Below are 15,232 nucleotides of genomic sequence, written 5' to 3'. Positions count from 1 at the left end.
CGGAAAGAGCTTTAGAGTTGACAGATGATGATGAAAAAGACATGCACATGGTGCATGAACTGCTCAACAAGATAAAAGAAAGGTCCAAGGCAAAGGAAGTAGAGATTGAGACAGCCAAACAAAGGGAAGCGGAGTTGCAGAGAAATTTAGAGAATGCTATGACTGAATCTGAAAGTCATAAAGCATCACTCCATGACGCGGAAAACGAGAGAGACGGCTTGATACTCCAACTAGCCGAGGCTTCAAGAGAAGTAACAAGTGCACAGGAAGCAAGGGAGCGGATAGAGGATGAGTTGGAGGTGGCTAAGGATGAGCTCATTGAGCTAAGGGAAAGAGTCGAGCTCCAAGAAAGAACAATCACTAGACTCAGGTCTACCCCTAGAGCTAGCAGAGCAGGAACCGAACAAGAGGGAGCTATCGTATCAGTTTTGGAAGACCAGGTCCGAAGCTTACAAAGAGAGCTAAGATTAGAGCAAGTGCAAAGGTTGCACATTGCGGAGGGATCATTGGCCGCAGAGGAGAGGCTCACATTAGAAATTCAAACACTACGGACAGAGAATGAGGCCCTCCGCAAACAGCTCCAAGATCTACAAGAGCAACAAAGAAGAGAGACAGAGACACCACAAGAAGCATCAGGTGGAGCAGCCATAGAGCTACCAGAAACTGGAGAGGCAACCACAATTGAAGATCCAGCCCCAGCTCAAGAGGTGGCCTCGACTTCAAGAATCTCTGAAGAAGAAGAACAAAGGCTCCATGACCAAATAGAAAAGTCAACAGAGGAGAGTGCCAAGGCGGAAATGGAATGGGAGAGGAGACTCCTAATCTCCATTAGACTTCAGGGACTAGACACAAAAGTGCTCCATGAACAGTGGATGCAACCCAACCAGCCTTTCCCTTTGATGAAATTTGAAGTGCTAAAGACGAAAAAGAGAATAGAGGAGGAGCAGTATGTCGCTCTTTACGAAGGCGACATCACAAAGGAGGAACAATCAAAGAAGATAGTAGATTCACAACCTAGATGGAGGAAAGGTTGGTTTAACAAATACCCAGCCTACCTCATCTACTTGGTGGAGGCACCAAAGGAGATCCGGGAGGATGCAACCTTCTGCCCGGTGCCAAGAGTCAGAAACTGGAAAGAGCATGGCAGGATTGCAGAAAAGAAGCCAAATTGGCTTAATTATCCCAGGATGCCAGGACCAAAGGCAGGAGAGAGAATAGGTAAAGCCTACATGGTGAAAACCCTAACGGGCACCATCAAGCTCTTTAATGGCTCTCCTGACCTTTCATGTCAGATGCTCAAGAAAATCTGCAGGACTCTCTTAGCTTGCATTGAAGTGTTCGGGCCAGATAAAGCCACGACCTCGAGTCTACTATCGACGGCCAACACGGTGACTGATATGATGTACGATCTTTCATTGCAGCCTTCTCCAAAAGTGTTACACCTCCTATACCAAAGGATTATGTTTTTGCCTAGCTTCCACATGCAAACATTCGAAGAAGCTTTCTACACCGGCTTTTTCACCCACGAAAGCAAAATATTCGGCCCAACCTTGACCATCGGCAACCTACGATACGAATCACATTTGCAGATGCTCAAGATGACAGGACTTTATTGACCAAGCATAAAAGTCATGTCAGGGACGACATGAACGCGGAGGGGGGGAGTGTTGAGCCAGTAGAGGATAACACCCACATTTTTGCTCACACTCATCATTTTGTAACCATTGATTGTAATAAATGTCTTTCCGACATTAATTTTGATTTGAGCCATTCATTAAGTAACGGGACTCAATTGAGTTTCCAGCTTGTAATATCGAAGTAATTTCACTTGCTGATGTAATTAGTTAGAGATGTTCTCACCTCCAAGGATGAGGTATACAAGCCAAAGTTTTTGTAACCTAAGGGAGATCAATTAATCAAAGTGAGTTTTTGAGCGCCGTGACTGTGTCTGAGAGAGAGAGAGAGAGAGAGAGAGAGAGAGAGAGAGAGAGAGAGAGAGAGAGAGAGAGAGAGAGAGTCTTATCTACTTGCTACGCGAGCTACGGAGCCGCCATTGGAGAAGCGACACCGCCATTGTGTTAGCAACGGCGAGAGCTACGCACAGATACCAAGAGTGCGGGCTATCGGCTTCTATGTGTGGTAAGTTCCTACGAGCTTCGGTGTGAGTTTTCTTCCAACTCGTGTGTCGGAATTGAGCGTGCAGCATATCTATAGAACCACAATGAGTAGAGCTACACATTAGTACCATCGGGGTCAAGTTTCGATCACCTGTATTTTTTGGCCTGTCTTCATACGCGTTTACCGCACAGAGTTGTTATAGGTTGATTTTGCAGTTCAAGTCTTTAGGGTGTTGTTCTTACCTAGTGTATAGACTTCCCCTTGAGTTTGAGATCGATTCAATGATTCTAGATCTTGTTTCGTATAGCATTCGTTCGTAGTACGAATTTTAGTTACTTGCGTATTTTAGAACTTAGATTTGATTTCCTTAGTAGTGATTGTCATTAGAAGGTCGAGTAGGTGATTTGACACCCACCTAGTTGTTTCCATGCGCCTGCGGGTCAAGCTCCGTCCTCGTCTAACAAATTCTGTTGTTGGTTGAGTTCTCGCTATTTAGCTTCCGCTAGCGGCGTAACCGCCTAAACATATACTAAGCCTTAGAAAACCTAACGTCCGACCAAAATGACCTGATTTGTCCCTAGGCTTCTATAGAGCTTAATTACAACACCGTGAGCTGGCTTTGCTCATCCAACAAGCATCTGTGGCCAAAATACAATTGCCGACTTAAAATATGAAGTTCCCGTAAACATTACAAAAGTGGCCGTAATGGCTCAAAATAATAATAACGGGATATTTGATGATGTCCATGAGCTGGTATCTTCACCTTACAACATCCATCTTCGTCTTCATCACTTCATCAGCATCTTTATTTAGAATCTTTAGAGAATCTTTGAGGGATCTTTATAGAATCTTTGTAGAAGCGTTGTTGAAAGGTTGACCTTTCAACACTCTCCCCCTCCGAAGTCTTGTCGTCCCCGACAAGACCCTATGTCTGCAGTGGCCTTGGCGCGTGGTTCATGTTTTGGTGTTGGTTGAATCTTTTGTTGTTGCAGTTTCTTCTACCAGATGCTTTGTATGTTGTAGAGTTACCTTTTTCTTGTACATGTAGTGTAGTTGAAGCCATAGCTCTCCCCCTCCGATTGGTTGTTGTAGCGTGAATAGGTTGAGTGAGGTGTGTTGTTGCAGCAAGTATTTATCTTGGCAGCTCTGTATTGTTTGTCCTTTGGGTGCCATCCTGCATGTGTACCTGTAATCTTGAAGCCTTTTTGAATTGTTTCTGGGCCGCTCCCCTTGGATCCTATAGTTGATGAGCATGCAGTTGTTTGGGGATGTCGTTGGTTTGCTTTTTTGTGTTTGAATAAGAAAGATAGTAAACATAAAATGTGGCGTATATTACAAAATGAAGGTCTTGGATACCTGGATAGGACTAAAGGGAAAAACCCAGTGGGAAAAAAATGCCTTTAGTCACCATTATATGTGAGGCTATATGTACTTATGTTTGATGTAACTGTTGAATTAAAGTACTTATGGCCGTATGGCTACTATTACTGGATATACAGCGGATAAGAATTAGTAGCTTGAAGTCAGAGTCATTGTTGTTGAGCAAATGCTTATGAAACCTGTTACCACTTCGTCATCGTCATTTTGTTGTGTAAGTGCATGGGCGGAACACAAATCGTGTCAATTGCAAATGTCCAATGATGGGACATTATATATGCTTGCACAGATAGATGCATGGGAAACAATATGCGGTGCGAGAGGAGTTTGAATGGGTGCTTCCAGGAGTGAACGTAGCTATAGAAGCAAAAATATATTTGACTTCAAGAGCTGCCGTTACTCGCAAGAAGGGTTTTTGTCGACGAGGTTTTTTCCACTCTCCTCACTGTGTTCATGTGCGTGAGTGTTTTCTGGACTACTCCGCCACTCCGCCATTTAAAATAGTAGACTTTGACTCTTATGCTCACCTCTTCCAGCATGAGTGACATGACTTTATGTATGCTCAACTCTCCAGCTTGAGCTTTAATCTAAATATCTAGACTCATAGACCACAAAAAATATTAAGACATGAAGCTTGGGTCTAATGCTTGCTCATTTAGTGGCTCAGCTGCCCGAATCTGGACTCTTATGCCATTATTTTTATGGCGACTTGTCTTACTCTCGGGAGCTTTCGACCAAGAATAGGTTTTGAAATTCAAAACTCCCATCCTCGAAGAGAGGATTTGTAAAGGACCATACTGGCAATATTGGTTTCTTTTGCCATACCTGGGTGACCTTGGTTGTCAAAATTTCTTTTTGTTGTTGTTGGTCCCTTGGTTGAAAAGATTGGCTCGCTCTATTCCCCGTAACACTTTGTCTATCATGTCTTGACATTTCTTGAGAGCTAGAGATGACTTCAATCTTCTTCGGTATGTGTTTTTCTTTTGACACCCATTTGTATCTGCATCACGTGATTAGCGTGTCTTTGCAGATATCCTTTGCCTTGAGTGTGACACTGTCCTTGATTTTGCCTTCCGTGAAATTGCGATTATTTTCAAGCTGAAGTCGTTTGCTTGAAGAATGTTTACCTGGCATCTTTGGTAGCCAGATTCTTCGATTTTCTTGATAGTAACCTTGTGCTTGAAGAATTGTAGATGGCACTTCCCATGATGTTTTTGATGTCGTATTGAGATGTACAAGAGTGAAATTTTTGGTATTATTTATCGATGAAGTCCTATGTTGGTATGAAGGCCAGTTGGATTTGAAATTTCCTGCATCCCTTTGGCGAGCCTTGTTGGCTGGTCTCCTTTGGCGATATAAATATGATCTTTGTTGCTTTTGGGGACACTTTTTGAAACCTTTATCCACCACATAAGCCGAGATCTGTGGTTTTGGTAACCAAAGTTTCTTTTGACCCTCATAATAGCCTTGCTCTGCTAAGCTGTAGTGGGAGGCTATCCATCCCATGTGTTTACCTTTCTTCAATCGGCTAGGCTCATTTACCCATATTGGGTCCTTGACCTTGATTTCTTCAGCTTTGATGTAGACCTTTGAAGATTTTTGTCGACGATGATCTCGAAGTGTAGGGTATTTTGGTTGAAAGATTTTCTTTGGAGTCTGTCTTTCATGTGGAAGCATGTGGTCAGTTGATGTCGAAGCTCTGTCTTGAACTTTTCGGGGCTGGATTGAAGACTCTGATTTAAGGGGCTGCTTCTGTTGGTAGGACATTTGTGGGTTCACTTTGTCTTTGCCTTTGTCGGTAGCCGATAATCTTGGAGCAGTAGTAGGCTGGATTTCTTGAGAGCTAGCCGTGATGACCATTGTTGAAAATCCAGGTTCTTCTGCCAATGTTTTTTTCCAATGCTTGGACAAAATCAAATGTGTACTTATTTTCGATGAATCCACCACTAGGAATTTGTCTTTGATTACCTTTGACCGTAGTTTAAGGGTAGCTTCTGCAATCCCTAAACTTGTGACGGCTATTCCATGTGATATAGGAACATGTACCTGAATTTCATATAGTTCTGGCTTACCTAGAAGTAACCATAGCCCATAAGACATGACATTAGTCGTGGCAGTGTAATCTATCTCTGTTGTAAAGTTGAATTTTAGTTCCTCATACACATCCAACGAGAATTTAATCTTCTTGTTGACTGCCAAGTAACTGATGTCCTCTTTGCTTTTGGTACTTGTCTTGGACTTTTGTGCCTTGGAAGCTTTGTCATCCTCTTGTATGTTGAACTTCTTTGTCATTTGACTGGTTGTAGCATGTCCCGAGTGCTTACTATCTTCTACTGTAGCTGCTTGTTGGTGTTCATTGCTAGTTTCTGACTGTGACACCTTGATTCTTGATTTCAAAAGCTCTCTATCACTATTTAATTCTTCTAGCACTTGAAGGTCATTCAATGGTGACTTTTCTTCTTGGAAATGTTTTGAAGCTTGTGTAGCAGGATGTTGACGTTTACTCTCTTCTTCTGATGCAATGGTCGCCGTGGCCTTTGGTTTCCATTGTTCCATGGGTTTTTGTAGAGTCTCTTCTTGAAAATATTCATTCATATCCTGTATTGCTTGTCCTTGGTAGTCAATCTTGGACTCAATCATTTCCTGTTCTTCTGTGCATTGTATGTCTTTAGTTACATCTTCTTTTAGTTTCTCATACTCTTTGATTTGTTCAATCACCAATGAAGAGTCCACAATAGAAAATTTATTTGGTAGACTTTCAGCGTCATCCATTGACTCTATTTGCATGTCTTCCACTTGTGACTTGGCACTAAGAATTTTTGTTACCTCTGCCACCCCTTCTTGTGTTGGCTCACTATCGTCAGAATCTTGGCTTCTTTTTCTCTCGAACCTTGAACTACGAGCTTCATCTTCATCACCTTGTGGATTCTCTTACTTGTCCTCACTGAGGTTCCTTAAACGATCTTGAATCAGCTGATTCAATTGATCTTTTTTGAAATCCTGATTCTCTATGATAATGTCGTTGACACCCTTGACTTCAAGCAACTGTGTCTTGAGCCTATCTTTTGTGCTCTGCGACAAGATCTGCTTCTTTTTCGGAGATCTTGTTGGGGATTCTTTCTTCCGTTCCCTTGTTGTCATTGTCTGAACTTTGCTTTTGGCTTGTTGCTTCTTCTTTTCCATGTAGAGCTTTACTGGGCAGTCCTTCACTAATTGACCAATGGCACATTGGTCGCAATATGTTGTTATCTCAACATGTGCACCATTTGGACGAGGTAGCTCTCCATACTACTGCTGATAATGGTTTCCTGTGGTATCTAGATATAGATATGACCTCTTCTTTGCATGCATGAACCTATAGATTACGACTGACTTAGGTGTATCCACTGGCTTTGTCTCTTTATCCTTCATCGTCTTGTCCTTGAGAAGCTGAAAATAGCTTCCATTATTGCTTGCATACAAGATCAAATCACTATCCATGCTTTCTAGCAGTTGTGATGCTAATTCTTCCATCAGTATATGGTCTTTGACGTGGGGCTTCTGCATAGCCTTAGGGCTATGTTTCCGAGTTGATTTTGGCGAGTTCTGCACCGAGGGTGAAGATTGAACCGAATCTTTGTTTTCCGCTTCCCTTGATGGTGCTTTTGGACGGGGTCCAAGTATGTGACTTACAGGTTGCCCACAATTGCTAAACTCATCCATATTTTTCACATTGGCTATTTCATAGTGCCTATCATATTTGTCAACCACAATGACATATTGACCTGACCTTTTACATTGGGCATTGTGAATTTCCAGTGGTATCTCCTCTGGCTCGGCATCTTCCAATGCTTCTTGAAATTCCACTTGGACTCCTAAAAAGGACACTGCTTCTTGTAAAACTGGACTTCTTAGTCTCGCTCTTGAAGATATAGGGTCTCTTTGTTGTTTTTGAACTCCCACCATGCGAGAGGGTTTCATATCTGATGTTGGCATCTGTTTAATGCCTGATGATATGACTTCTTGTGCTTTGTTAAGTAGATCTTGAGACCAAGCTAGTTCTTTTTGAATTTGGGCTATCTTCATAGCTGGTACCTCTTGTGCTGGTGTAGTGCACGAGACTTGTGTTGTGTCTTGTGTTGTGCCTTGTTGTGTGTCATGTGGTGTGTCACTCATTTGTGTAGTGACAGCCGTAGGTGTCAATTCTTCCAGGTGCGTAGTTAGAGGTAAACCCATGACGAGATGGTATACATTACCCCCTTTAGACATGTAGTCTTCTCCTCTTGAGCCAAACGCTTCCGCTGTAAAGTAATGATTGTTTTCTACAGGAGCTTCATGACTTGTGACAGCCCTGTAGTATCGACCGTCTTCATCTCCATAGAGGGTACCAAATTTCTGTTTTCCATCCTGTGCTTTGTATAGAAAAATATTTGGAGGATATGCGTAGAGTTCTGTAAGTTGATCCTTGTACAACATTTCTATCTCATTGTCGATGTATTTTCCGTGCCTCATGTAAATTGATCTTAGACAATCTTCCATGAAATTTGGATGTGGGAGTAGTACATTCTTTGCTGTTTCAACTTCCACATATTGAGATGTCCGAGTTTCCTCTGTATCTTTCTTTGTCTTGATATACAAATTCCGATTGATATCCTCATAGCATGGCAGTCCTTTGTAGTATCCAATCAGATAGATCTGAATTTGCTCTCTTGTAATATCTGTGGATGTACTTGAAGTTTCTTCCTGACTGGTCTGATTCCTTTGAGACGCCATTGCTTTCGTCTTGACTCCCTTGTTGTACCTGTTCAGTGATAGCTCTAATTGCTTGCCTCAATGCTAATAAAAACTATTAGCACCCTTGTGTCGATCTTTTTCGCTTGAGGTCCTCAGCTTTTGTGGATGCCTTAATCTCTGAGTTTTTTTGAATTGGGCTTTGCTTGAACTTCTTAGCTCCCTTGCTTGCCAAGGCTGATGCTGTCTTGTCTGGCTGCTTGCTTTTCCTAGAGCTTTTCAGCAAGCCTCGATCTAGTGGAAGCACTGTGATAAGTTATGTAACTTACCACTATACTGCAACGAATTCTCCCTTTGTAGCGATTCTTGAGTCGAGCTAACCTGTGTTCACTTTAGCACACAATCTACAAAATTCTATTTAGGTAGCAAACTTTTTCACAATGAATGCATAAATCCTTGATGTACCTTTAACGGCCACACTTGTTCCTTGAGCACCTTCCAGCAGGTGACCAATGGTTTTCCCAAAAGATAATTTCAATCTGCTAACTTAGCAGTCTTCAAAACCGTGACCGTTTCCTCACAATTCTTTCGAACTGTCGGTTTTAGACACCCCTGACTTCCGGATGCATTTTGAGGCCTTAAACGACGTTTTTTTCAAAGTTGAACTCAATGGTTGCCGTGGGCATGCATTTAGTTCAAGTTCTGCTCTAAGATATGTAGAGTCGCTCTCAAGCTACGTTTTGATATAAAAACTTTTCCAATCCGATACCGTTTGTGAAAGTTATGGCCAAAACAGTGAAATGCAGTATAGAATGGAAGAAGATTTGGGATCTTTGTGACACTGTGAACACTTTTGTATGGTCAAAATTTCAGCTGGACCCTAAAACTGGCCTAGAGACATCCTACGCGTAGTATGTCTATATGCTCATAATTTAACAAAATTTGGTCCAGAGACTCCCCTTAAGTCCAGCAACACAATGGTATGCTCAGAATTTCATTTGGACCTAAAAATGGCCTTGAGACATCCTACGCGTAGTATGTATTTTTGCTTAGAATGACTTGAAATTTTCACCCCAGATTCTCCTTGATGTGCTGATCACAGTGGTGTGCTCATAGGTTTGTTTGGAGTCCTAAATCAAGCTGGAGACATCCTACGCGTAGGATGTCTAACTGCTTAGATTTTTTCCAAACTTGATCCCAAGATTCTCCTAGTGCTCAGCAACACAATGGTATGCTTAGATTTGAATTTGGATGCCAATAGGTCAAGATTTGGCTGCAAGAGCTTCTAGTGCACTCCAAGAGTAGGATGTTTGACAATTCTTGTCTTTGCTTGGTAAATAGGTCAAACAAGGTCTAAATTCACTTTTGAAAAATTTTCTAGAATCCTTGAGACCCTTAGAACCTCCCTATATGGCCAAAGTAGAATTTTGACCACTTTATGACCCTGGAGACATCCTACACGTAGGATGTCTTTTTGCTCTGTTTCAGCTCGAACTTGCACTGGAGCTTCCCCTTGATGTGCTGATCTCACATCTCTTTTTACTTTTTGATTCTGACACCTATAGGTTGGTCAAATGATCAAGAATCTGTTCCAAAAGCCTGATGTCTGTTCTGATGAATTTCTAAGTCAAATTAGCTCCAAATTGGACCAAATTTGACTAGGAGGCTTGCCTAAGGCTATATGACAACATGGTATGGTCACAGTAGAATTTTGGTTTCAGAATTATGCATTAGACATCCTACGCGTAGGATGTCTTTTTGCTCAGAATGAACCCAAATTTAAACCACAGAGTCTCCTTTAGGTGCTGATCACTGTGGTATGCTCAAAATTTCATTTGGACCTAGCAATGACCTTGAGACATCCTACGCGTAGTATGTCTTTTTGGCCTGTTTGACCCCAGACTTGTCCCAAAGCTTCCCCTTGATGTCAGCAACCCAGTGATATGCTCAAATTTTGTTTTGGATTTCAAAAGACCCCAATTTTAGTTGTTCTAGTCTTTTTCAGTCAAAAGTGCTAAAGTCTGCTTAGGACCCCCGTTTCTCCCCCAAATGAGATGGAAACTCTCTCAGTCACTCAATATATCATGCAGATCATGCTCCTGCATCCATCCTATGGTTTTGGTCTTGGAATAATGCCTTGGCACAATTTGGGTAGGATGTCTGGCAATTTCAGTCTATCTGGCCTTATCCTATCAAGATATGGTCAAGTTCCCCTTCCATGTGAAAATAGGGTAAAACCTACCTTCTGAACACACTGGTCAACTCAGAATTTCAAAATTTCCACCAGAATGGACTTTTTTTCTACCCAAGGTGCTTCTTGATGCATATAACAAGAATATGTGATCACAAAAAATTTTGGATGTCAAAATTGCTCAGAATCACCACTTTTGGGAAAATATTTCTCTGAAAGAGCAACATCCCCTTAACTCTTAGTCTATATGTCCAAATGACATGAACTTTGGTGTGTGTGTCCAACACAACATGCAGAATATGGGTATGATGCCAAAACTTGATTTTTGCTTCCAGAATCACTCTCTAGACATCCTACGCGTAGGATGTCTACTGATAAAATTTGTGGCATAATTCATCCACAGGAATCCCCAAGTCTTGAGCACTACTTTTCAAGCATTCCTACCAGTTTTTATGCAAAATTGTGCTCAGAATCTTAAGTTTCTTGTTTTCGCGTTTTTGACACTCCGTCTTTGGTCTTTTGGGTGTCAAGAGTTGGTCAAAACTTTAGTTTCAATGTATACTTAGAGTAAACCCCCCCTTCTGAACACACTGGTAACCTCAGTTTTCCCAAATTCCCTGCCAAAAGTGCCCTAGAGACATCCTACGCGCAGGATGTCTACTGTCTTAAAATGCAGTTTTTTTTTCTGGCAGTAGTACTCCCTATGCTCTGTAGAGCTCTCATCAATAATCACAGAAACTTTTGGACTTCAAATGAGCTTCCAAACACAACTTACAGTCTTTCCTACTTAGCGTTTTCCGCTTCTCTGATAAGCCTAACAGCAAATAAGACATGCATAAAGTACTCTAGATCAACAATCAAGATATCCTACTTACCCTACTCCTACTCATCAATGTGAGATGGTGATTTTGATGTCTTGGTTGCTTCCTAGCCTCACACGGACTCTCAAGTCAACCTACCACCACATCTACCACTCCAACTCCTACTCTCTACACCACAACCTACTACTACCTAATACTACCTAAGACGAAAGATCCAGGCCAGACACACGCTCCCTAGACTCCTCCTAAGACCTAGAGAGTCCACCACCCTCTGATCCTATCTAAATGTAAAATAGTACTTTGGCAAGCCAGAGGGACCTCTATCTTCAAGGACTAGTCTCGGTCACCTACTTAGGGCCCTCGTCCCCGGCAGCGCTGCCAATGTTGGACGGATACGCCGCGACGGACGTCAGCATAGCGAGAACTCACCTAACATATAATGTCAACTGAGGACGAAGCTCGACCCGCAGGCGCATGGAAGCAAGCAAAGGGTGTCAACCTCTACTCGACCGACTAATGACTACTTCCTACAGAGATATCAACTCTACATGCCATCGGTTCTGTGAATGTGAGAGTCTCCTATGATGCTACCGCAAGCCAAAAGCCCATTAGACGTTCTCGAAACATTACGAAACTTGAGGGATATCCTATCAACACCAATAGGCCACTCTCCCTAAGGTCCGTGACCAAAAAAACCTACTCAATACCCTCCGTGCAGAAACGCGTAGGATGTCTGACCAGTTTTTGCAGGTCGACGTTTTCGAAAACTAAAGTGCCTAATGTGTAGCTCTACTCGCTCTGATTGCGTGGATATGCTGAAATGCAAAAACGGACAACAGTTACTCACCGAAACTCCAAAAGTAGCTCGCGGGTGAATCTGCAAAAACACAGACGAACGTGCGTGATGTAAGGATCAACGCGTAGCTCTCCTTATGGGCAACACACTGCAGCTCTCTGTTTGCGATTCTGACCACCGTAGCTCTTGTAGCACACACACACACTCTCTCACTCTCTCGCAGTCTCCCAACGACACAGAAGATCAGATTTATTAGAAGTCTCCTTACAAAGCTTTAGGTTTTGGCTTATATACTAAGCCTTAGAAAACCTAATGTCCGACCAAAATGACCTGATTTGTCCCTAGGCTTCTATAGAGCTTAATTACAACACCGTGAGCTGGCTTTGCTCATCCAACAAGCATCTGTGGCCAAAATACAATTGCCGACTTAAAATATGAAGTTCCCGTAAACATTACAAAAGTGGCCGTAATGGCTCAAAATAATAATAACGGGATATTTGATGATGTCCATGAGCTTGTATCTTCACCTTACAACATCCATCTTCGTCTTCATCACTTCATCAGCATCTTTATTTAGAATCTTTAGAGAATCTTTGAGGGATCTTTATGGAATCTTTGTGGAAGCGTTGTTGAAAGGTTGACCTTTCAACACACAACTTGAAGAAGAAGCAGAAACACGAAGAGCAAGAGAGGAAGGTGTATAATTGGAAAGACGGCCCTAGATCACTTTTGGAAAGCGATGCTCTCTACCAAGTAAGAGCTCATCTTTACTCCATTAACGTTGGGTACCACAACTCTTGATCTGTTCTGCATCTATCATTTTGATTGTGTCTGTGTGTGTGCGCGTATGTAGTACATCTTGGAGATGAGCATGTACCCTCGAGAGCCTATTCCCCTGCAAGAGCTGAGAGAGATGACCGCCAACCATCCTTGGTAAGTGCCCCCTTACCCTTTCTTGCAACTCTGATCAGTGGACTTTCTCTTTTGCAAACAGCTCATATTCTCCAATGACGAGAGAAGAAGAAGAAGAGGTGGGGAATCTCCCTCACCCCCACTGTTCCGGGCTGGAATAGGCGAGGCGGAGGCCGAGCCTATTCCGTGTCCCGGGAGAGTGGGGGTGAGGGAGATTCCCATCCGTCATGCATGCATTTGATTGGTTAGAATGTTGTTTGTGTGGCCTGTCCTGTTCACTGTAAGAATGCTAATGCAATGGACGGTTGAGATTGCTTGATGTGCTGGAAAGGAAACTATTCCAAGAGACCTTAAAGATCTATCCACACACACACACACACACACACACACACACACACACACACACACACACACACACACACACAGAGAGAGAGAGAGAGAGAGAGAGAGAGAGAGAGAGAGAGAGAGAGAGAGAGAGAGAGAGAGAGAGAGAGAGAGAGAGAGAGAGAGAGAGAGATTCTGTATACCTTACCTTTTGATAAAGGAATCGAGTGGCTATACCGCCAGACGAAGGCCAGTTTTTGATGTTGCTAATAAAGCTCATGAATGCCAAGAACACCATAGAGTTGGGTGTGTACACCGGCTACTCCCTCTTGAGCACTGCTCTGGCTCTTCCTGAGGATGGCAAGGTGCTCTTCTTTTCATTAATGATGATAAGCCATATATTGACCTTTCTTGAAAATTCTCCATTCAATATGATACTCTTTGGTTTCAGATAATCGCAGTAGATATGCATAGATAAAACTATGAGCTTGGTGCGCCCTTCATGAAGAAAGCAGAAGTGCATCACAAAATCGACTTTTGAGAGGGACAGGGTCTTACTGTGTTAGACGAGCTCATGCAAGATGTGTGTATAAGTCTGACACTCTCGGTTTTTTCTCTCAGCAAGTCTTCCATGCTCTATGCATTTTCTTCTAAAACAAACTTTCTTTTCAAAGTCTATATCGAGAAAACATGTCCTAGACCCTAATTAGAGAAGACAGAGTGTTTAAATGACATTTGCCCCATTTGGTGATAATGTGATCACAATGTTGTTCAATTTCAGGCACATGTAGTTATGGAACTGTTTTACCACTCGTTTGAATGCAGGAAAAGAATTTGGGCTTCTTTGATTTTGCATTTGTGGATGCGGACAAGCACAACTTACTTGACTACCATGAGAGGATAATCAAGTTAGTGAAGGTGGGGGGATTGATAGGTTATGACAACACTCTATGGCAAGGTTCTGTAGCTGTGCTGCCCAATGCCACGCCCTATTCTGTGCCGGTCAAGCATGACAACACTCTATGGCGATATTCTGTAGATAATATGTTTGAGAACATGTCCTTTACTGAGCGTGTCGAATATTATAAGCCCTTTATACTTGAATTCAACAAAGCTCTTGTTACCGACAATCGCATTGAGATAAGCATGGTTCCCATTGGAGATGGCATCACTCTTTGTAGAAGGAAAGAGTAAATGTATCACCCCTTATCGATGCTTTGTATTTCTTCATGAATTTGCTTGCCCTTGTCAATTGCTTCGATATTTCCATTGGCCTTAAAGTTGCATGCATATGTAACAACATTGGGAGAGAGCCCCTCATGTTGCATTCCCTGCCATGGTCCCCTTGGGTTATATCCTATAATCAGTACATTCCAAGGTATTGTATTCCACCGAGTAATCTCAAATGAAAATGTTATATGCTTTTACAACCGCACCATACATGCCCACCAAAGCACTACCAAGAACATCATGTCTTCTCAACAACCATGTCCTAGCAATTGAGTCATGAATGTGTATCAGTTGATGTAATGCAAGTCTTCAAGAGGGAAATAAAGGTAACTACATCATGATAGAAGCCCTCTTGTTTCATATATTCAAATGCACCGAATGATCCCTCACTCTGCTCATGTTGAGCACATCCGGATCGATCCATGACATCCTTGATAGGTGGTTCTTCCGGCACTTGATCTACTTGGCACCAAATCTTGTCTTATTAAAATTTGTTGAACAATAAAAAACAGCCTAGGTTTAGGGCAATTTCACCTATACTTTTTGAAATATGTAGTCAATTTATCTCTTTAACTTTTCCCATATGAAAGTTTTCCAAGATTTTTTTAAAGGTTGGCACGTACTTTCAAGATTCAAATTAAGGCATGCATTGTGCTACTACCCACTCTCCACCTCACAAGCAAGGAGGCTCACAGAAGGGGAGATTGGTGGGGGCACCTCCTTGTAGCGGAAGCACGAGTGAGCTTGGTTGCA

General features: G+C 42.3%; 1 protein-coding gene across 1 annotated transcript; it reads left to right on the top strand.

Moving 5' to 3' along the window:
• The first annotated feature begins 5,593 nt into the window (after nt 1–5,593).
• On the top strand, nt 5,594–14,443 carry LOC147418218 (caffeoyl-CoA O-methyltransferase 5-like). The gene is made up of 7 exons (XM_086506668.1): nt 5,594–5,605; nt 12,686–12,766; nt 12,867–12,946; nt 13,470–13,614; nt 13,701–13,832; nt 14,075–14,245; nt 14,321–14,443. The coding sequence occupies exons 5-7, from the start codon at nt 13,824–13,826 to the stop codon at nt 14,441–14,443; spliced, it is 303 nt and encodes a 100-aa protein (XP_086362794.1). The 5' UTR covers nt 5,594–5,605; nt 12,686–12,766; nt 12,867–12,946; nt 13,470–13,614; nt 13,701–13,823.
• Nucleotides 14,444–15,232: the final 789 nt, after the last annotated feature.

The sequence above is a fragment of the Adiantum capillus-veneris genome, chromosome 30 (genome assembly GCF_014529385.1).
Source record: "Adiantum capillus-veneris isolate H3 chromosome 30, ASM1452938v2, whole genome shotgun sequence".
NCBI lineage: Eukaryota > Viridiplantae > Streptophyta > Polypodiopsida > Polypodiales > Pteridaceae > Adiantum > Adiantum capillus-veneris.
This window is presented reverse-complemented; position numbering and strand designations above follow the sequence as displayed.